General features: G+C 47.6%; 1 protein-coding gene across 1 annotated transcript in view; it reads left to right on the plus strand.

Annotated features, from left to right (window-relative positions):
* LOC138369761 (sulfotransferase 1B1-like) overlaps positions 1–22395 on the plus strand; it is a 254073-nt gene that overhangs the window by 22698 nt on the left and 208980 nt on the right. Inside the window, exon 2 of the mRNA XM_069333217.1 lies at positions 10714–10904. Coding sequence (XP_069189318.1) covers positions 10714–10904 — 191 coding nt within the window. The remainder of the gene's footprint in view (positions 1–10713; positions 10905–22395) is intronic.

A 22395-nucleotide genomic window follows, 5' to 3' on the forward strand; every position in this document is an offset into this window, starting at 1 on the left:
ACCTGTCAGCAGTCACCATGTCTCCTGCTCAACATACCTGTCATCAGTCACCATGTCTCCTGCTCTACACACCTGTCATAAGTCATCATGTTTCCTGCGCCGCACACCTGTCATCAGCCACCATGTCTCCTGCTTCACAAACATGTCATCAGTCACCATCTCTCCTGCTCCACACACCTGTCATCAGTCACCATGTCTCCTGTTCCACACACCAGCCATCAGCCACCATGTCTCCAGCTCCACACACGCTTAAAATCAGTCACCATGTCTTCTGCCCCACACACCTGTCATCAGTCACCAGGTCTCCTGCTCCACATATCTGTCATCAGTCACCATATCTCCTGCTCTACATATCTGTCATCAGTCACCATGTCTCCAGCCCTACACACCTGTCATCAGTCACGATGTCTCCTGCTCCACATACCTGTCATCAGTCACCTTGTCTTCTGCTCCACATACCTGTCATCAGTCACCATGTCTCCCGCTCCACACACCTGTCATCAGTCACCAGGTCTCCTGCTCCACATATCTGTCATCAGTCACCATATCTCCTGCTCCACATACCTGTCATCAGTCACCATGTCTCCTGCTTCACACACCTGTCATCAGTCACCATGTCTCCAGCCCCACACACCTGTCATCAGTCACGATGTCTCCTGCTCCACATACCTGTCATCAGTCACCTTGTCTCCTGCTCCACATACATGTCATCAGTCACCATGTCTCCTCCCCCACACACCTGTCATCAGTCACTAGGTCTCCTGCTCCACATATCTGTCATCATTCACCATGTCTCCTGCTCCACATACCTGTCATCAGTCACCATGTCCCTTGCTCCACACACATGTCATCAGTCACCACGTCTCCTGCCCCACACACCTGTCATCAGTCACCTTGTCTCCTGTTCCACACACCTGTCATCATTCATCTTGTCTCAAGCTCCACACACCTGTCATCAGTCACCATGTCTCCAGCTCAACATACCTGTCATCAGTCACCATGTCTCCTGCTCTACACACCTGTCATAAGTCATCATGTTTCCTGCGCCACACACCTGTCATCAGCCACCATGTCTCCTGCTTCACAAACCTGTCACCAGTCACCATGTCTCCTGCTCCACACCTGTCATCAGTCTCCATGTTTCCTGTTCCACACACCAGCTATCAGCCACCATGTATCCAGCTCCACACATACTTAAAATCAGTCACCATGTCTTCTGCCCCCCCACACCTGTCATCAGTCACCAGGTCTCCTGCTCCACATATCTGTCATCAGTCACCATATCTCCTGCTCTACATACCTGTCATCAGTCACCATGTCTCCTGCCCCACACACCTGTCATCAGTCACCATATCTCCTGCTCCACATACCTGTCATCAGTCACCATGTCCGTTGCTCCACACACCTGTCATCAGTCACCACGTCTCCTGCTCCACACACCTATCATCAGTCACCTTGTCTCCTGTTCCACACACCTGTTGAAAATCTGCTTTTTGATCCCCTTTAACATGCCTGTACAGTCACTGAGCCAACGAAATTTTGAGATGACTGGAGGCGGCCGTTTAATCCCCATGAGCGAAAATGGCAGGGGCCAAAGACCGGCATGGGGAAAAAAGTTTGTAAAATCCATGTGCCAATGACCCGGTTTCAGAAAAAAATCGAGAAAAATCCAGCGCCAATGACCGGCTTGGGGAAAAAGCAAAATGGCCGGTCATTGGGGCCTTTCCCATTACTCAAGGTGACTGATGACAGGTATGTGGAGGAGGAGACATGGTGACTGATGACATGTATGTGAAACAAGAGACATGGTGACTGATGACAGGTATGTTGAGCAGGAAACATGGTGACTGAGGACAGGTGGGTGGAGCAGGAGACATGGTGGCTGATGACAGGTGTGTCGGGCAGGAGACATGGTGACTGATTTCAGGTGTGTGTGGAGCAGGAGACATCGAGGTTGATAGTTGGAGTGTGGAGCAGGAGACATGGTGACTGATGACATGTATGTGGAGAAAGAGACAGGGTGACTGATGACAGGTATGTGGAGCAGGAGACATGATGACTGATGACAGATTTGTGGAACTGGAGACAATGTGACTGGTGACAGGTGTGTGGAGCAGGAGACATAGTGACTGATGACAGGTGTTTGGAGCTTGAGACAAGATGAATGATGACAGGTGTGTGGAACAGGAGACAAGGTGACTGATGACAGGTGTGTGGGACAGGAGACGTGGTGACTGATGACAGGTGTGTGGAGTAAGGGACATGGTGACTGATGACAGGTATGTGGAACAGGAGATATGGTGAATGATGACAGGTGTGTGGGGCTGGAGACATAGTGACTGATGACAGGTATGTAGAGCAGGAGATATGGTGACTGATGACAGATATGTGGAGCAGGAGACCTGGTGACTGATGACAGGTGTGTGGGGCAGAAGACATGGTGACTGATTTTAAGTGTGTGTGGAGCTGGAGACATGGTGGCTGATGGCTGGTGTGTGGAACAGGAGACATGGAGACTGATGACAGGTGTGGAGCAGGAGACATGGTGACTGGTGACAGGTTTGTGAAGCAGGAAACATGGTGGCTGATGACAGGTGTGTGGCGCAGGAAACATGATGACTTATGACAGGTGTGTAGAGCAGGAGACATGGTGACTGATGACAGGTATGTTGTGCAGGAGACATGGTGACTGATGACAGGTGTGTGGAGCTTGAGACAAGATGAATGATGACAGGTGTGTGGAACTGGAGACAAGGTGACTGATGACAGGTGTGTGGGGCAGGAGACGTGGTGACTGATGACATGTGTGTGGAGCAAGGAACATGGTGACTGATGACAGGTATGTGGAGCAGGAGATATAGTGACTGATGACAGATATGTGGAGCAGGAAACCTGGTGACTGATGACAGGTGTGTGGGGGAGGAGACAAGGTGACTGATGACAGGTATGTGGAGCAGGAGACATCGTGACTGATGACAGGTGTGTGGGGCTTGAGACATGGTGACTGATGAAAGGTGTGTGGGGCAGGAGACATGGTGACTGATGACAGGTATGTGGAGCAGGAGATATGGTGACTGATGACAGATATGTGGAGCAGGAGACCTGGTGACTGATGACAGGTGTGTGGAGCAGGAGACATGGTGACTGATGACAGGTATGTGGAGCAGAAGACAAGGTGACTGATGACAGGTATGTGGAGCAGGAGACATCGTGACTGATGACAGGTGTGTGGGGCTGGAGACATGGTGACTGGTGACAGATATGTAGAGCAGGAGATATGGTGACTGATGACAGATATGTGGAGCAGGAGACCTGGTGACTGATGACAGGTGTGTGGGGCAGAAGACATGGTGACTGATTTTAAGCGTGTGTGGAGCTGGAGACATGGTGGCTGATGGCTGGTGTGTGGAGCAGAAGACATGGTGACTGATGACAGGTTTGTGAAGCAGGAGACATGGTGGCTGATGACAGGTGTGTGCCGCAGGAAACATGATGACTCATGACAGGTGTGTAGAGCAGGAGACATGGTGACTGATGACAGGTATGTTGAGCAGGAGACATGGTGACTGATGACAGGTGTGTGGAGCAGGAAACATGATGACTTATGACAGGTGTGTAGAGCAGGAGACATGGTGACTGATGACAGGTATGTTGAGCAGGGGACATGGTGACTGATGACAGGTGTGTAGAGGAGACATGGTGGCTGATAACAGGTGTGTGGAGCAGGAGACAGGGTGACTGATGACAGGTATGTAGAGCAGGAGATATGGTGACTGATGACAGATATGTGGAGCAGGAGACCTGGTGACTGATGACAGGTGTGTGGGGCAGAAGACATGGTGACTGATTTTAAGTGTGTGTGGAGCTGGAGACATGGTGGCTGATGACAGGTGTGTGGCGCAGGAGACATGGTGACTGATTTCAGGTGTGTGTGGAGCTGGAGACGTGGTGGCTGATGGTTGGTGTGTGGAGCGGGAGACTTGGTGACTGATGACAGGTGTGTGGAGGAGGAGACATGGTGACTGATGACATGTATGTGGAACAAGAGACATGGTGACTGATGACAGGTATGTTGAGCAGGAAACATGGTGACTGAGGACAGGTGTGTTGGGCAGGATACATGGTGACTGATTTCAGGTGTGTGTGGAGCAGGAGACATCGAGGCTGGTGGTTGGAGTGTGAAGCAGGACACATGGTGACTGATGACAGGTATGTGGAGCAGGAGATATGATGACTGATGACAAGTTTGTGGAACTGGAGACAATGTGACTGGTGACAGGTGTGTGGAGCAGGAGACATCGTGACTGATGACAAGTGTGTGGGGCTGGAGACATGGTGGCTGATGACAGGTATGTAGAGCAGGAGATATGGTGACTGATGACAGGTGTGTGGAGCAGGAGACAAGGTGACTGATGACAGGTATGTGAAGCAGGAGACATCGTGACTGATGACAGGTGTGTGGGGCTGGAGACATGGTGACTGATGACAGGTATGTAGAGCAGGAGATATGGTGACTGATGACAGATATGTGGAGCAGGAGACCTGGTGACTGATGACAGGTGTGTGGGGCAGAAGACATGGTGGCTGATTTTAAGTGTGTGTGGAGCTGGAGACATGGTGACTGATGACAGGTGTGTGGAGCAGGAGACATGGTGACTGATGACAGGTTTGTGAAGCAGAAGACATGGTGGCTGATGACAGGTGTGTGGCGCAGGAAACATGATGACTTATGACAGGTGTGTAGAGCAGGAGACATGGTGACTGATGACAGGTATGTTGAGCAGGAGACATGGTGACTGATGACAGGTGTGTTGAGCAGGAAACATGATGACTTATGACAGGTGTGTAGAGCAGGAGACATGGTGACTGATGACAGGTGTGTGGAGCAATAAACATGATGACTTATGAGAGGTGTGTAGAGCAGGAGACATAGAGGCTGATGACAGGTGTTTGGAGCTTGAGACAAGATGAATGATGACAGGTGTGTGGAACAGGTGACAAGGTGACTGATGACAGGTGTGTGGGGCAGGAGACGTGGTGACTGATGACAGGTGTGTGGAGCAAGGGACATGGTGACTGATGACAGGTATGTGGAGCAGGAGATATGGTGACTGATGACAGATATGTGGAGCATTAGACCTGGTGACTGATGACAGGTGTGTGGGGCAGAAGACATAGTGACTGATTTTAAGTGTGTGTGAAGCTGGAGACATGGTGGCTGATGACAGGTGTGTGGCGCAGGAGACATGGTGACTGATGACAGGTGTGTGGGGCAGGAGACATGGTGACTGATGACAGGTGTGTGAAGGAGAAAAGACAACTCACGTCCATCAACTCAAGTCCATCACCTCTCCTCCATCTCCTCACGTCCATCACCTCAAGTCGATCACCTCTCCTCCCTCACCTCTCCTCCATCACCTCACATCTATGACTTCACGTCCATCACTTCTCCCTCATCTCACGTCCATAATTTCTCCTCCCTCACCTCACGTCCATCACTTCTCCTCTCTCACCTCACGTCCATCAGTTTTCCTCCATCACCTCACGTCCATCAGTTTTCCTCCATCACCTCACGTCCATCACTTCTCCTCCCTCACCTCACGTCCATCACTTCTTCTCCCTCACCTCACGTCCCTTACTTCTCCACCCTCACGTCACGTCCATCAGCTTTCCTCTCTCACATTACGTCCACCACCTCTCCTCCATCACTTCTCCTCCATAGTTTCACGTCCATCACCTCTTCTGTATCATCTCACGTCCATCACCTCACGTCCATCACCTCACATCGAACACCTCACATCGAACATGTCACATCGAACACCTCACATCCATCACCTCACGTCCGTGGAGTTGAAGGTCTCGACCCCAAGCTTACCTGAGGTTGTCGTGCCATCTGCTGCTGCGCGTCTTACTCTGTGCTCATCACCCTCCATGTGTCCTGCTGGGTCCCCTTCCTGCCCATAGTAGTATCTAGGGATGGACACTTATACGTCCATCACTTGCCTTGCTCACTCACAAATACAAAGTATGTCTTCAGTTTGTCAATCAGTGACCGTTGTGTGGGACATAATTCGTACACGTCTTGAGGAGAAGCCATACCGTGTTCCTCTTTGAGTGCAGAGCTGTGAATTCCTTTGGAGTTCCAACGTGACGCGGAAAAAGTAATTGTTTCAGGTTCACAAAGTCTAAATTAAGAACAGGTTACAGAATGGACTTTTTTACACATGGGGTTTAAATCTAATGAAACACATAACCGCCGATGTCTAAAAGCCACGAAAGAGGTATTTGTTGAATTCGCCTTGCCAGCGAATTCAATGGGTTCGAACTCTAGAGAGGGAGGTTCAACAGAGCACCGAACTTCAACTGCTTGTCCAGTAGTAATAGTAACAAGGTGTCTGGTTCTCAGCTGTTCGCACCTTGTGTTTTGACGAAAAGTAATACAGCAAAGTTAATTATGTAAACAGAAAATTCTAAGCCTGCTATCAGGAGTCAAAAGTAGTTTGCTTCTCTGAACAAAGCTGGTCATCACATACATCAGCTAGTGTTTAGGGTGTCTTCTGTTTAGTTCACTGGAAACCTTCCATCTCTGGGATGCTTGTGGCATGTGTTTGGCAGCACATTTAGTATTCTTGTTCTGTGTAGCGTTCTGCTGGAGGATTATAACCCCTCAGTCTTGATCCTGTGTGGACGTCTGACATGTGTCCTGCCTGTGTGGACGCATGACAAGTGTCCTGGACGCATGACATGTGTCCTGGACGCCTGACATGTGTCCTGGACGTCTGACATGTTTCCTGGACGCCTAACATGCGTCCTGGACGCCTGACAAGTGTCCTGCCTGTGTGGACGTCTGACATGTGTCCTGCCTGTGTGGACGTCTGACATGTGTCCTGCCTGTGTGGACGTCTGACATGTGTCCTGCCTGTGTGGACGTCTGACATGTGTCCTGCCTGTGTGGACGTCTGACATGTGTCCTGCCTGTGTGGACGTCTGACATGTGTCCTGCCTGTGTGGACGTCTGACATGTGTCCTGCCTGTGTGGACGTCTGACATGTGTCCTGCCTGTGTGGACGTCTGACATGTGTCCTGCCTGTGTGGACGTCTGACATGTGTCCTGCCTGTGTGGACGTCTGACATGTGTCCTGCCTGTGTGGACGTCTGACGTGTCCTGCCTGTGTGGACGTCTGACGTGTCCTGCCTGTGTGGATGTCTGACATGTGTCCTGCCTTTGTGGACGTCTGACATGTGTCCTACCTGTGTGGACGTCTGACATGTGTCCTGCCTGTGTGGACGTCTGACATGTGTCCTGCCTGTGTGGACGTCTGACATGTGTCCTGGCTGTGTGGACGTCTGACATGTGTCCTGCCTGTGTGGACGTCTGACATGTGTCCTGCCTGTGTGGACGTCTGACATGTGTCCTACCTGTGTGGACGTCTGACATGTGTCCTGCCTGTGTGGACGTCTGACATGTGTCCTGCTTGTGTGGACGTCTGACATGTGTCCTGGCTGTGTGGACGTCTGACATGTGTCCTACCTGTGTGGACGTCTGACATGTGTCCTGCCTGTGTGGACGTCTGACATGTGTCCTGGCTGTGTGGACGTCTGACATGTGTCCTAGCTGTGTGGACGTCTGACATGTGTCCTGCCTGTGTGGACGTCTGACATGTGTCCTGCCTGTGTGGACGTCTGACATGTGTCCTGGCTGTGTGGACGTCTGACATGTGTCCTGTCTGTGTGGACGTCTGATATGTGTCCTACCTGTGTGGACGTCTGACATGTGTCCTGCCTGTGTGGACGTCTGACATGTGTCCTGCCTGTGTGGACGTCTGATATGTGTCCTGCCTGTGTGGACGTCTGACATGTGTCCTGCCTGTGAGCCCGTCAGACATGTGTCCTGCCTGTGTGGACGTCTGACATGTGTCCTACCTGTGTGGACGTCTGACATGTGTCCTGGCTGTGTGGACGTCTGACATGTGTCCTGCCTGTGGGGTACCCGGAAAACGTGTACCACATAACTGTCGTCCATATTTTCAATTACCTGAGTGGTTGCGACACTCGTGACAGTTGCCCAGATGGTTGCGACACTCGTGACAGTTGCCCAGATGGTTGCGACACTCGTGACAGTTGCCCGGATGGTTGTGACACTCGTAACAAATGCCCGGATGGTTGCGACACTCGTGACAATTGCCCAGATGGTTGCGACACTCGTGACAATTGCCCGGATAGTAGTGACACTCGTGACAATTGCCCGGATGGTTGTGACACTCGTAACAAATGCCCGGATGGTTGTGACAATTGCCCGGATGGTTGTGACACTCGTAACAAATGCCCGGATGGTTGTGACAATTGCCCGGATGGTTGTGACACTCGTAACAATTGCCCGGATGGTTGTGACAATTGCCCGGATGGTTGCAACACTCGTGACAATTGCCCGGATGGTTGCGACACTCGTGACAATTGCCCGGATGGTTGCGACACTCGTGACAATTGCCCGGGTGGTTGCAACACTTAGGAGTGTTACGGCCCTGGTTTCTTAATTGGCAAAGCCAGGGAACCAGGGGTCAAATCGGATTCTTTTATATTCATTCAGGGATCAGTCACTCAAGCATATTGATAGTGACAGGCCCTGACTGAGGTATTTTGCGTTGGTTCCTAATTAAATAATTATTAGAACATTAATTGATAGGATTGGATTATGTAAGAAGGATATTTAATTAACAATGGAACTTATATATATTCAAGAGATCTGGATCCTTGTGTTTATGTTCCCATCTCCCCCTGCATGACGTAAGAATAACCGTGTTGCTCACAGAGCTGGAAGACGCTTGTGTTAATTGTATATTAATATAAGATATTAGCTAGATATATAAGATTAATATAAGATATTAGATAAGCTAGATATTAGCTATTCTTAGAATTGTTAAAGTAACAAGTAATGAATGTTTGTGAAGACTTGTAATGATTGTTGCTGTACGATCAGTTGAGTATCGTTCAAGCAGCGATCTTGAGAGCGCTCCCAGAGAGCTGATTCTCTCTTCTTGGCTGAGTCTGGGTAGTGAACGGTCGCTCCCGACCTTGTAGGTTTTGTTCCTCACCTCTTCTCCTCCTGCTCCTCCTCCTCCTCTCTTCTCTCTCCTTACTCTGTTACCAAGTTAAGTATTATACTCCTGGTGTTTTAGTGGCACCGTGTTCTAGGTTATTTAGTGGTGTCTTCTTAAGCCTGTGGTGAGCCCAAACTTTAACTCTGGGGTGGCTTAAGGAGACCCACCATGTGTACCAATATTTACTATGATACCTAAGTGTGCTCTAGTGTCCCTTCAGGAACGTAGACGTTACCCTAAGTTGCAAGTTGTAGTCCTTGTATCCTGCCTATGTTGATTCAAGGGGGTTAACATAAGATCGAGTGGTAAAGTAATTTGTTGTATTCTTGTATTGCTGTATTTTTGTATATGGGGGTTATTAGAGGACTAATAAATAATTTCTAAGGTTATTAAGATTATCCTTTTACCCAATTTGGAAGGGAGTAGGTTAATCTCATTCAGACTACAGAGCCATTAGTTTACAATATTATTTGCTGGGAATGGTCTTCCCTGGGGACCGGGCCTTACCTAACTCTCACTATTTTAGGAACTCCTTGACCTTAGTTATTACCCCTCACAGAACAAATACCAGTCCCCCATAACAGTGACAATTGCCTGGATGGTTACAACAGTCGTGACAATTGCCCGGGAGGTTGCGACACTCGTGACAATTACCCGGATGGTTACGACACTCGTGACAATTGCCCGGGTGATTGTGACACTTGCAACAATTGCCTGGGTGGTTGGGACACTCGGGACAATGATCGAAGAGTCAAATGTGCGCTGATTCTGTCTTTTTCCTAGCTTGCTGTTAGGGAATCTAGTGGTGAGTCGGCTTTGCCAAGAGGTGCTGAGGATTCGTGGTGCAGCTTTCCCAAGAGGTGCTGAGGATTTGCAGGGCAGCTTAGCCAAGAAGTGCTGATGATTCATGGGCTATCTTGGCTATGAGATCCCAGGTTTTTGTAGAATCTGAAGGCTCATGTGTTCCTACTAGACATGGAGGGCGTGTTGTAATTGCTCTTCTGGAGGTTTCCTGTGTGAAGTGTGGTGGACGGTGCCTGCACTGCTGGGGGTCTTCAGGTGTCGCTCAGTGTGTGCGCTGACACACAGTTTAGATTTTACCCTTGTATTCGTCTTATATTTCAGGAGAGCCTCCTGTTTTATTTCTATGCCAAGCACCGGATCGAGAGTGCATATAGCTAGTGCCATCGTCTCCCTTTACTCAACTAATAACTTAAAAAAAACTGAATGGGGGTTATCTTGAGATATCTTAAGATGATTTCGGGACTTTAGTGTCCCCGTTACCCGGTCCTCGACCAGGCCTCCCCCATCCCCCCCAGGAATCAGCCGTGACAGCTGACTAACTCCCAGGTACCTATTTACTGCTAAGTAACAGGGGCATCAGGGTGATAGAAACTCTGCCCATTGTTTCTCGCTGGCGCCCAGGATCGAACCCGGGACCACATGATCACGCATTCCAGTGTTCTGTCCATTCAGCCACTGGCCCCCTATGATATGGGGACGTGCTCACTATGGTAGGGGAAGATATTCACTAAATTGTGTTATGAGAATCAGTTTTAATTGAGTTATTACTAATTTGACACAAGTTAACATTATTGTGTTCTACTTCCCATAGTGTGCACATGGAACAAGTGACGGGGCCACATACAGCCATTCTTTGCAATCAAATAAATGGATACAAGGAGTTTCTGCACGTGGGGCCGGAACGTGTCTTCTTGCCCTCCTTCTACGCCAACTGGCACTCCAAATATGGCAGATTCCCAGTGTATCAGGATGATGTTTGGATTGTCACTTACCCAAAGTCAGGTGAGTACATCCTCCACCCACCTGTGCTCTTCTTGGAAATTTAATATTTGTATTTCATTTTCAGGGTGAGAGTTCAGAAGTAGATAATAAGTTTCATGAATATCAGTCATTATTAAAAATACCAATAATAGAAAGCCTGACTACATCTTGGCTCCTTGGTTCTCCACTCAGAGCCTAAAGGCTAAATATACTGTGGCCTCTTTGTATATAATGCTCATTATAAACATATCCTTCCAAGAATTTCAGATACTTTATACCTTTGTAATGTAAATGTGTGAATAAACTTATCATTTCCAGACGCTTCATATTGTGTCTTCTTCATACATACACCATTTAGCCATTTAGACAGATATTATACTTTCGTATAATCTTATTCTTTTATAAAAACATTATTCTTAGACGCGTCCAGGAATACCATAACTTTGAAGAGCATAAAGGTAAGTATTTAGCAACAAACTGTGATTATAGTTTGTATAATATACAGTATAATATCAAGTGTGCATGCAGCTTGAATGGTCCCCAATTTAACATGCATCAAAAACTCTTGACCTCTAAAGGATTCGAACCCGGTCAGCTAGGGCCTACATATTCTTTGACATGTCCCATTCTATAATCACTTAACCACTCACTGTACAAAAGTATTGGAAAGTCATCACTCTTCTAATCCCAACACCTGACAGCACTCCTGACTTTATTGTGCAGAGATATTTCATCAAATAACTTCAACATGCTAGGTCCACATGAGCATCAAGTGTGTGTCAACCTTGAATGGTCTCCAAGCTAACATGCATCAGAAAACTCTTGACCACTGAATGATTCGAACCTGGTCAACCAGGGCCTTCATGCCCTTTGATATGTCCAAATACAATATCCACTCAGCTACTGATTGAACAAAAGTATTGGGAAGTCGTTAGACTTTTAATCTAAACACCCAACAGCAGTCGTAACTTTATTGGCCAGCTTGTGGGGACCATTTAAGTTTAGCACACATTTTATGCTCATGTGGTCTCTAGCATGTTAAAGTTATTTTATGAAATATCATATAAATATCAGGGCTTCATTTATCCACATGTGATCCTTACTCAAGCTCAAGTATGTTTATTGAGACAAGAAAAAATACATCTCAAAGGGATAGAGTAGCATAGGCTATTTCTACCCCCGTGTCATACAAATTATGATTTGAGCATGGATTATTTATTCCTATTGTCATGGTATGAGAAACGTAGCCTAGGCTACTCCAATATGAGTGTTGTTCATGAGCTTTCCCTCCATGACTGAGGGCAAAAATTATTATGTGAAGGATGCATAAACTGTAGAGATTGAGAAGACAAATAATGTAGGAAATAATTAGTGTTGAATTGAGAGTCAACACAAATATTATGAAGAGTAAGAATCAAGAGGTGATCTGCATCATCATTTAAGTCAAAAACATATCAAAATTATATCAGAATAACTACAGATTCATTATATCCTACATGACACTGCCACTTATGATCATGTACGCCATAGGGCCCATGGTATCCACGTGACTTGTGCATGATTTCTCAAGGATCTAGAAGCTTCTAGAAGGATATCTTAATTAATTAAAAAACTATTGGAACATTCAATCGATTTCTGGTAAGGATTAAATCAAATCCTTAATAAGTATCAATAGTACTAGCAAGTACTACTTATAATCTTGAAATCTTATGTCTAATTATATTATAATCACATCTTATCTCAATCATATGTCTAGACAGTAAAAATAATCAATAAATATGCATTTAAGGCTACATTCCCCAGAGAAGGGAAGAGCCAACTCAGGAGTGAAGTGACCTACGGGGCACCCCGAGGCAAGAAAGCATTGTTTACAAACAGAGTGAAAACGTGAGACGGTGCCTTGCGAACATTATTCTGTAAAGGACACCATAATAACATATCTTTAGCACCAGTGATTACTTTCTAGTACTGGGGGAGTACCTGGACAATATCTACAAGGAAAAATTCCTAGTACTTTATATAAATAAGAGTGTAGAGTGGCTCGAAGTGACGCTGCCTCCACCCACACCTATCTTATCCTACTGGAAACGTAATTAAGGACATAATCAATTAGCAATGTTACCAGAATAATTAACAGCAAAGCTGTGACATAAAATATAGTGCCTAAACTGTACAAGAGAGTTATCCAGTCTGGCTACTTGTCAGATGACACCCGTCACTCAGACATAAGTATATTGACTTATTTAGACACGACTAAAGTTATTAGTTAGAAGTTAGTTAGAGGAAGTTAGATAGAAGACTTTATTATTATGAGTTATTTAGACAAGACTTTCTATACAGTATTTTGTTTGGCAATAAATCCTCAAATCAAATAAATCTCAGGATAAACAATATCCAAATTTGTAACAAAGTAGATGGCGAATTCCTTGGCGTTCTCACTGACCGCAAGCTGAATTTCCAGGGACACATTCTAAATATATAAAAAAAAGTTTCAAAAACTGTTGGCATTCTTTCTGAAATTAGATATTATGTACCTCGCCTGCCCTGGTGACACTCTATTACTCTCTCATCTATCCTTATCTCAACTATGGTATTTGTGCTTGGGGTTCTACTACCCAAAATCGTTTACATCCTCTAATTACTCAACACAAAGCTGCTGTTAGGACAATATCCAACTCTGACCCCAGACATCACTCGGTACCCCTACTCAAATCTCTGAATATGTTAGATATTAAGTCACTGCACATCCTCTCATATGTATGTATATATATATATATATATATATATATATATATATATATATATATATATATATATATATATATATATATGTATATATATATATATATGTCGTACCTAGTAGCCAAAACGCACGTCTCGGCCTACTATGCAAGGCCCGATTTGCCTAATAAGCCAAGTTTTCCTGAAATAATATATTTTCTCTAATTTTTTTCTTATGAAATGATAAAGCTACCCATTTCATTATGTATGAGGTCAATTTTTTTTATTGGAGTTAAAACTAACGTAGATATATGACCAAACCTAACCAACCCTACCTAACCTATCTTTATTGGTTAGGTTAGGTATGGTAGCCGAAAAAGTTAGGTAGTCGAAAAACAATTAATTCATGAAAACTTGGTTTATATTGCTACGGTGCCCTCTCCTATTTCTTTCGTTTGCCAGCTTAAAGAGTCATATCAGCTCTCCCTACTGATTCTCTGAGGCTCAGGGAGTCTAATGATATATGTGGCGACCAGACCGGCTGCCAGTTAAGGGAAGGAAGTTACATTATAAGTTGTAAGTAAGGGGAAATTGGCGCCCTGTTATAAAATGAAAGAGTATCCCCTAATGCAGATATGACCTTTTGGAAGGGACACTAGCCGATCGCGGATTGGCCGACTTAGGTCGCGGGCGACCAATCAGGGCCCGCCGTGACGTCACCGAGTGCCCCGGGCGGCGCCAACGTCAGAGTTGACCCGACCTTGGAAGCGACAGGACGCACCTCGGTCTGCTCTCAAGGATTAGAGGCTCTACAAGCCTTTCTTAGTGGATTAGTGCTGGCTATTGCAGCCCATCTGCTGTATTGGAGACCCCGCGCTTCTGGGAAGCAAAAAGGAACCAAGTTTATTGAGCGAAAGAGTGCCAAACTTGGAAAATATTCGACGACGATGCTGGGCGGCGACGCTGGACGTTGAGGGTCTGAAAAGGTGTGGCGGGCAAGCCTAGCTGTGACCGGGTCACATCCACTGAGGGTTTTGGAAGGACGACACCGTGCCTAGGACAAGGAGCAACGCCTTGAGGAAGGGGCGAGTGTGGGAAAATAGTGATTAGCTCAGCGCCTATCGATGAACCAGGATTGGGGTAGCTGAATCTCAGGGATTGCAACGGCGACGACGCGTAGGCTCCACGACACTTGAAGACCTGTGGAACGTTCCTGGATCGTCGAGGATCGACTCAGGAAGCGTGGGAACCTCACACCATCGAGGGACAGGCGTCGTGAGCCAGGAATGTAAGGTAGATCATTTTCCCTCCCATTACCCCTTGTGTGAGTAGGCTAGTTAGGCCACAATATTTACTTATGTATGTGGCAACAGGACTTTAATACTTTAGTAGTAGAATAGGCTGCAAGGCAGCTTGTGTCCAGGACTGTCAGAGGGGACAGTGTGTATGGATGGCAGGACAGTGAAGAAGAGGCGCCGACGTGGTGAAGAGGCCCTCCTGTGAGAGAGTGTGGGACTCCTGTCTTTCTGCCCAGTTGAAGGAGTGTTGGAGGTCGTGGAAGAAGAGGCTGACGATCTTCAGACTTATTATCCTTATTTTCATATTCATGTATTACTTGTGATTGTATGTGTGATCATGTAATTTGCATCAGTAAATTCACACTTTTTTCATTGTGTTTAAGTGTGCCTCCATTTATAACATTTCTCTATGAGCATACACGAAGGTTATCATAGTACCACCTAGGGAACACAACGTTCTCTATAGAAGTTCTTATTGCCTGGAGAGTGGTAAAGACAGCACAGACTTACATAAAAGTGTACCCTTAGCCATCCGATCAGTATCAGTGCCTGAATAGTGGCAACTATTAACGTAGTGGCTAGAGAGAGGTAAAGCCACACAGACCTTCCTGGGAGAGTACCCTGGGCCAACAGTCTAGTAACAGATCTATGGGAGTAGCAATCTTCTGGCTACAAACAATATATAATACACCCACTGAACTGCATTGCTGGGGTGCAGATATAATAACCCAGCTGGCGACCTTGTTAGGAAGAAGATAGAGAACAGGCGGGAAAAGAGTTCCTGTAACCTTTTGTCTGGCAGGCAGGACTCAGGGAGGTTATGGTTATAAGGTCAGCCTGAGTCTTCCTTCACTCCTCCACGGGTCTAGGCCGGAACTGTTAACATCAGTTTCCCCGTGTTTGACTGAAGGGCTTCCAGGGTGAATCAGTGGCACCCCCTTTTGTGGTGGAAGCAAAGACCTGCGGAGGTGGGCATTGTTGGTCCTCTCCTGTGTGACCAAGGAGACCGCGGTGAATCCCGGGAGTCGGAGGGGCTGAGTATTCGGCCTTTTGAGCCCCTAGCTGCCGAGTGCTAGCAGAGCCCCGGCCCACCCCCCCCCACGTGACAGAGAACTGGCGACCTCGCCAGGATTCGTACCCGGGTAGCCAAGAACTGGGAACTTCGCCAGGAAGTGTGGATCAAGCTACTGTGTGGCCCAAATTTCAAGACAAGTGTTGCCAGGGTACTAATACAGTATGGCCAGTGAATTCAGTGGTACTGTTACTCAACCAGCTAAGGGGCTGAAACGGTGAAATTAGTGCCTACTAACTTGTCTGTGCTGTCGTGTATGCTCGATGATATAGAGATGGAGGAGGACAAAGTAAAGAAATTTATTGACACAAGGGACGAGAGAATTTTGGAAGAGTGTACCAAGGCCCAGCTCCAACAAGTGGCAAACCACTTTGGGATCAGATTGAGGACGACTAAGGTAGCGGAGCGAAGGATAGAGATCATGGCACAGCTCACAGCTCGAGAGGAGGCGACGGGAGAGGAGCCGTCTCAAGAGGAGCCGTCCCGAGAAGAGCCGTCGCAAGGTGAACCGTCCCGACTAGAGCCACCCCAAGCGCCTACCAGTGTGGAGAGAATTCACAGTGAACATGGGAGCAGTGGAAGGTTCAGCTGTAGTAAGAGGAGCCTGCAACTGGAAATAATGAAGATGCAACTGGAAGCCCAGCTGCGACGAGAGGAAAGAGAAGCGCAAATGCAGCGAGAGGAACGTGCAGCTGAGCTGCAGCGAGATGAGCGAGAAGCACGGCTGCAGCTGCAGCGAGAGGAACGTGCAGCTGAGCTGCAGCGAGAGGAACGTGCAGCTGAGCTGCAGCGAGAGGAACGTGCAGCTGAGCTGCAGCTAGAGGAACGTGCAGCTGAGCTGCAGCGAGAGGAGCGAGAAGCTCGGCTGCAGCGAGAAGAAGGAGAGAGACAACTGCGACTGGAGGAGATAAGGGCAAAGAAAGAAGTCGAATTGCGTCGCGTTGAACGTGGTCTGCCCTCACTACCTGCACGGCGGGATGACCTCAAGGTAAGGGAACGTGACTTACCTACGTTCGAACCACAGGAAGCTGAGGCATTCTTCGAACACTTTGAACGGATAGCAATTCTGAAGGAGTGGCCGGAAAATGATTGGGCTGCTCTGGTCCAGGGCAGGTTGACTGGTGAGGCCCGGGAAGCCTACAACATGCTGGACCTAGAGGAGTGTACTAGTTACGACGCGATTAAGAATGCGGTGCTCCACTCATTCCGGCTGACTCCGGAGATGTACCGGAAGCGGTTCAGAGAGTGTACTAGAGCGTCGGGAAAGACTTACGCCGAGACCGCCAGGGATATGGAACGGAAACTCCTACGATGGTTGAAGGCGGAGGAAGCGGAGTCGGTGGATGATATCAAGCGACTGATAGTGATGGAGAAGTTTATGTCAGTGCTCCATCCTGAGTTGCGAGTAAGGGTGAGAGAAGCAGGTATTAAGGACCTGAAGGCTGCAGCGGACCGAGCCGATATGCTGGAGGAGGCCCTACATCTCAGGAGGGAGGGGCCACCCAGACAATCGCCTTACCCCAGGTCGGGAGGGAACCTTAGGAGTTCAGGAGGAGCGAGGACGGGTGGGGACTCTCCCAAGAGTAGCGTGCCCGATGAAGTAACCCGGTTCAAGAGCTCAAGGGACGCGGGGAGGAAGCCCCAAGCTGTGAGCAGTGAACCTAGCTCAGGAGCAAGTGCTGCAGTCCCGGACACGACGACAGGGAGTCCAAGGAGGACCCAGGGGACGTCTGCAAGTGTTACTGCCAGGGGGACTGGCGAGTTGCCGCCCAGGGGAGGCAGCCGATGCTTCAACTGTTGTGTGAGAGGACATTATGCCCGCGAGTGTGAGGAGCACCAAAGGAATATAGGACTAATGTTGGAAGAGGAGAGAGTGTTTGTTCACACCCCATATTATAGTGGACCCAACGTGAATGGTTGGGAAATGAAATTGGGTGAACATCCCTTCGTTTTCGGGGCCAACGTGAAGTTTGGAAAGTCAGACCCAGTGGGGGTTGCCGTTCTTCGAGATACGGGTGCTGACATAAGTATGATAACCAGAAGTATTCTCCCCAAGGAATTTAATGATTCACCTGTGGGAGTGGTGAGGATACGCAGTGTGGGGGAGGAATACAGGTTGCCACTTCACGAAATACAGCTGATTGCCGACTGCGGAGTCGAGAAAGCTATAGTAGCTGTAGCCCCTAAGTTACCCCTAGAGCATGTATAAATGGTGCTGGGTAATGACCTCGGAGGAGGCAGGATACAACCTGATTGGGCCAGGAGTGCCTATGTTGCAAGCAGCGGTACAACCCTGCCAGGTGAGGTATCGGTCGTTCCAGATGGTAGTGAGGAAGCCGACTTCGCCAGGGGAAACGTCGCCAGAGACGACGACAACGAGGGCGAGAGTGCAGAGAGGTCGTCGGAGGTCGTGGAAAACCCCGACGGGGACCTCCGACTAAGCCTGATGATGCGTGTGGAGGAGTGGCGAGGAGCAGCTGTACAAACGCCTGGGGCGGTGAAGAGGCTGCAGACCGCACTCCCCCCCACACAGAAACGTGAATAAAGTAAGCTCAGTGGATGAGCGAACGGCAGTGAGGGGCAGAGTGGAGGAGCCACGACGTAGTGCACCCTATGCCGGCCAGATGAATAGTGGTAGGTGCAAGATGAACCACCGTGGTGAGGTGAGCCACAGGGAGGTGGATGTGCCCAACCACGAACCGAAGAAGACGTCTACAGGGAAGAGAATCTCCTGGAGGAGTGAAGATGTTCGTCGGGAACGAAGGAGCGAATGGTATAGGAAAGGCAATACGAAGAAAGCAGGGAATAGGTACACCCAGGATAGGCGCCAGCCTAACCAGAGGGGCATTGGGCCATCGCAAAAGCCTAGTGTGGGTGGAAGAGAGGAAGCTGCTGGATGGAGTACAGGTTACAAGTGCCACTGTGAGGAGACAACGCACCTATGGGAGAAGAGGAACAGAGCAGAGAGAAGATTGGCGAAGAGGAGATCATGAGAGGAAACATGGAGTACCTGTAGGACGCAGTGGAAGTGCAAGACTATCTCGGAGTGCACGACGCGGTGGAGGCGCTGCATGCACTGAATCTTACAGTTGTAACGAGCCGTGGGAGTACACTCGTGGCCACGGAGAGAGGATTTCTAGTAGGTGTTCAGGGAACACCCATCACACCCGGTCCTATGCGAGGTGGAGATATAATGAGGCAAGTGACTGGCAAGGTGGTACGAGCCACGTCACCAACTGGAGGAGTGACACTTCAGGAATGGAAGGAGCAAGAGTATAGGTTGCCCTCTTGAGTGCTGCTCTTCCGATATGACTCTTATTTTAAGGGGAGGGGTATGTTACGGTGCCCTCTCCTATTTCTTTCGTTTGCCGGCTTAAAGAGTCATATCAGCTCTCCCTACTGATTCTCTGAGGTTCAGGGAGTCTAATGATATATGTGGCGACCAGACCGGCTGCCAGTTAAGGGAAGGAAGTTACATTATAAGTTGTAAGTAAGGGGAAATTGGCGCCCTGTTATAAAATGAAAGAGTATCCCCTAATGCAGATATGACCTATTGGAAGGGACACTAGCCGATCGCGGATTGGCCGACTTAGGTCGCGGGCGACCAATCAGGGCCCGCCGTGATGTCACCGAGTGCCCCGGGCGGCGCCAACGTCAGAGTTGACCCGACCTTGGAAGCGACAGGACGCACCTCGGTCTGCTCTCAAGGATTAGAGGCTCTACAAGCCTTTCTTAGTGGATTAGTGCTGGCTATTGCAGCCCATCTGCTGTATTGGAGACCCCGCGCTTCTGGGAAGCAAAAAGGAACCAAGTTTATTGAGCGAAAGAGTGCCAAACTTGGAAAATATTCGACGACGACGCTGGGCGGCGACGCTGGACGTTGAGGGTCTGAAAAGGTGTGGCGGGCAAGCCTAGCTGTGACCGGGTCACATCCACTGAGGGATTTGGAAGGACGACACCGTTCCTAGGACAAGGAGCAACGCCTTGAGGAAGGGGCGAGTGTGGGAAAATAGTGATTAGCTCAGCGCCCATCGATGAACCAGGATTGGGGTAGCTGAATCTCAGGGATTGGAACGGTGACGACGCGAAGGCTCCACGACACCTGAGGACCTGTGGAACGTTCCTGGATCGTCGAGGATCAACTCAGGAAGCGTGGGAACCTCACACCATCGAGGGACAGGCGTCGTGAGCCAGGAATGTAAGGTAGATCATTTTCCCTCCCATTACCCCTTGTGTGAGTAGGCTAGTTAGGCCACAATATTTACTTATGTATGTGGCAACAGGACTTTAATACTTTAGTAGTAGAATAGGCTGCAAGGCAGCTTGTGTCCAGGACTGTCAGAGGGGACAGTGTGTATGGATGGCAGGACAGTGAAGAAGAGGCGCCGACGTGGTGAAGAGGCCCTCCTGTGAGAGAGTGTGGGACTCCTGTCTTTCTGCCCAGTTGAAGGAGTGTTGGAGGTCGTGGAAGAAGAGGCTGACGATCTTCAGACTTATTATCCTTATTTTCATATTCATGTATTACTTGTGATTGTGTGTGTGATCATGTAATTTGCATCAGTAAATTCACACTTTTATCATTGTGTTTAAGTGTGCCTCCATTATAACATTTCTCTATGAGCATACACGAAGGTTATCATAGTACCACCTAGGGAACACAACGTTCTCTATAGAAGTTCTTATTGCCTGGAGAGCGGTAAAGACAGCACAGACTTACATAAAAGTGTACCCTTAGCCATCTGATCAGTATCAGTGCCTGAGTGGTGGCAACTATTAACGTAGTGGCTATAGAGAGGTAAAGCCACACAGACCTTCCTGGGAGAGTACCCTGGGCCAACAGTCTAGTAGCAGATCTATGGGAGTAGCAATCTTCTGGCTACAAACAATATATATAATACACCCACTGAACTGCATTGCTGGGGTGCAGATATAATAACCCAGCTGGCGACCTTGTTAAGAAGAAGATAGAGAAGACAGGTGGGAAAGGAGTTCCTGCAACTTTTTTGTCTGGCAGGCAAGATTCAGGGAGGTTATTGTTATAAGGTAAGCCTGAGTCTTCCTTCACTCCTCCACGGGTCTAGGCCGGAACTGTTAACAGCAGTTTCCCCGTATTTGACTGAAGGGCTTCCAGGGTGAATCAGTGGCACCCCTTTTGTGGTGGAAGCAAAGACCTGAAGAGGTGGGCATTGTTGGTCCTCTCCTGTGTGACCAAGGAGACCCCGGTGAATCCCGGGAGTCGGAAGGGCTGAGTATTCGGCCTTTTGAGCCCCTAGCTGCCGAGTGCTAGCAGAGCCCCGGCCCACCCCCCCCCCAAGTGACAATATATATATATATATATATATATATATATATATATATATATATATATATATATATATATATATATATATATATATATATATATATATATATATATATATATATATATATATATATATATATATATATATATATATATATATATATATTGGTAGCAGTCTTTCTTGTATACATATATTATTAAATATGACCGAAAAAGTAAGATTAATAATTCTAACACGAATTTTCTTAATATTTCTTATGTTTCTTTTTACTGTCGATGGTAATTAAAAAAAAAATTCTCCAAAATTCATTTTTATTTCTAGTCTGACATGACACTTGAACGCGTTTTGTAATAACTTATTACATTTTCAAAGACTTTAGTTTACACACCCACAACTATAACCTGCAAACACTAAACAAAATTCTACTATGCTATAATTTAAACGGCTTTCATTTTATATACCTGCATATGGGTGAGGTGATATGTTACAACAGTTTTGGATGAGGGAAACTGTAACATGGGGGGGGGGGGTATATTCCTTTTTTCGTTGTATGTATTCGTCTGTACTTCGTATCTCTGTTCTCTCTACCCCTCTCTTTACCCGTATTCTACTTTAGATCTCCACACCAAGGGACTCCATAACTTTTACTAGAGCCGACTCCACGCCACGTGGTCTTAAGACAATTGACCGACTTAAGATTCTACAACCCGTATGACGTGACAAAGGCTTCTACCAAAACCCTAGGGTCGCCTTTTCGCCGCTACCACCAGACCAGTAATACTGAGTAATGACCGAGGTCTGGATCGATCATGCCAATCAATAACTTTGGGGCTTGATCCCCACTAGTAACATATAACTTGGATCTTACGTTAAGCTTTGGAAATATTATAATCAAAGGGAATAACCGATCTCTTAGTCTTTGTATTAGGCTTTGCGGCCCACGAAAACTCGGCCTCGTGGAGACCACGTGACAAGGACATGAGAATGGAAAACATGAAATGAAATATAAATGCCAATAACTAACTAATTAATTTATTCAACAAACTAAAACAAAATCTAAAAAATTGAAGCACTCCCTAAACTTGAACACTCCCTAATTGACCATATCGGCAATGAGT

Source organism: Procambarus clarkii, chromosome 4, assembly GCF_040958095.1.
Source record: "Procambarus clarkii isolate CNS0578487 chromosome 4, FALCON_Pclarkii_2.0, whole genome shotgun sequence".
Taxonomy (NCBI): Eukaryota; Metazoa; Arthropoda; class Malacostraca; order Decapoda; family Cambaridae; genus Procambarus; species Procambarus clarkii.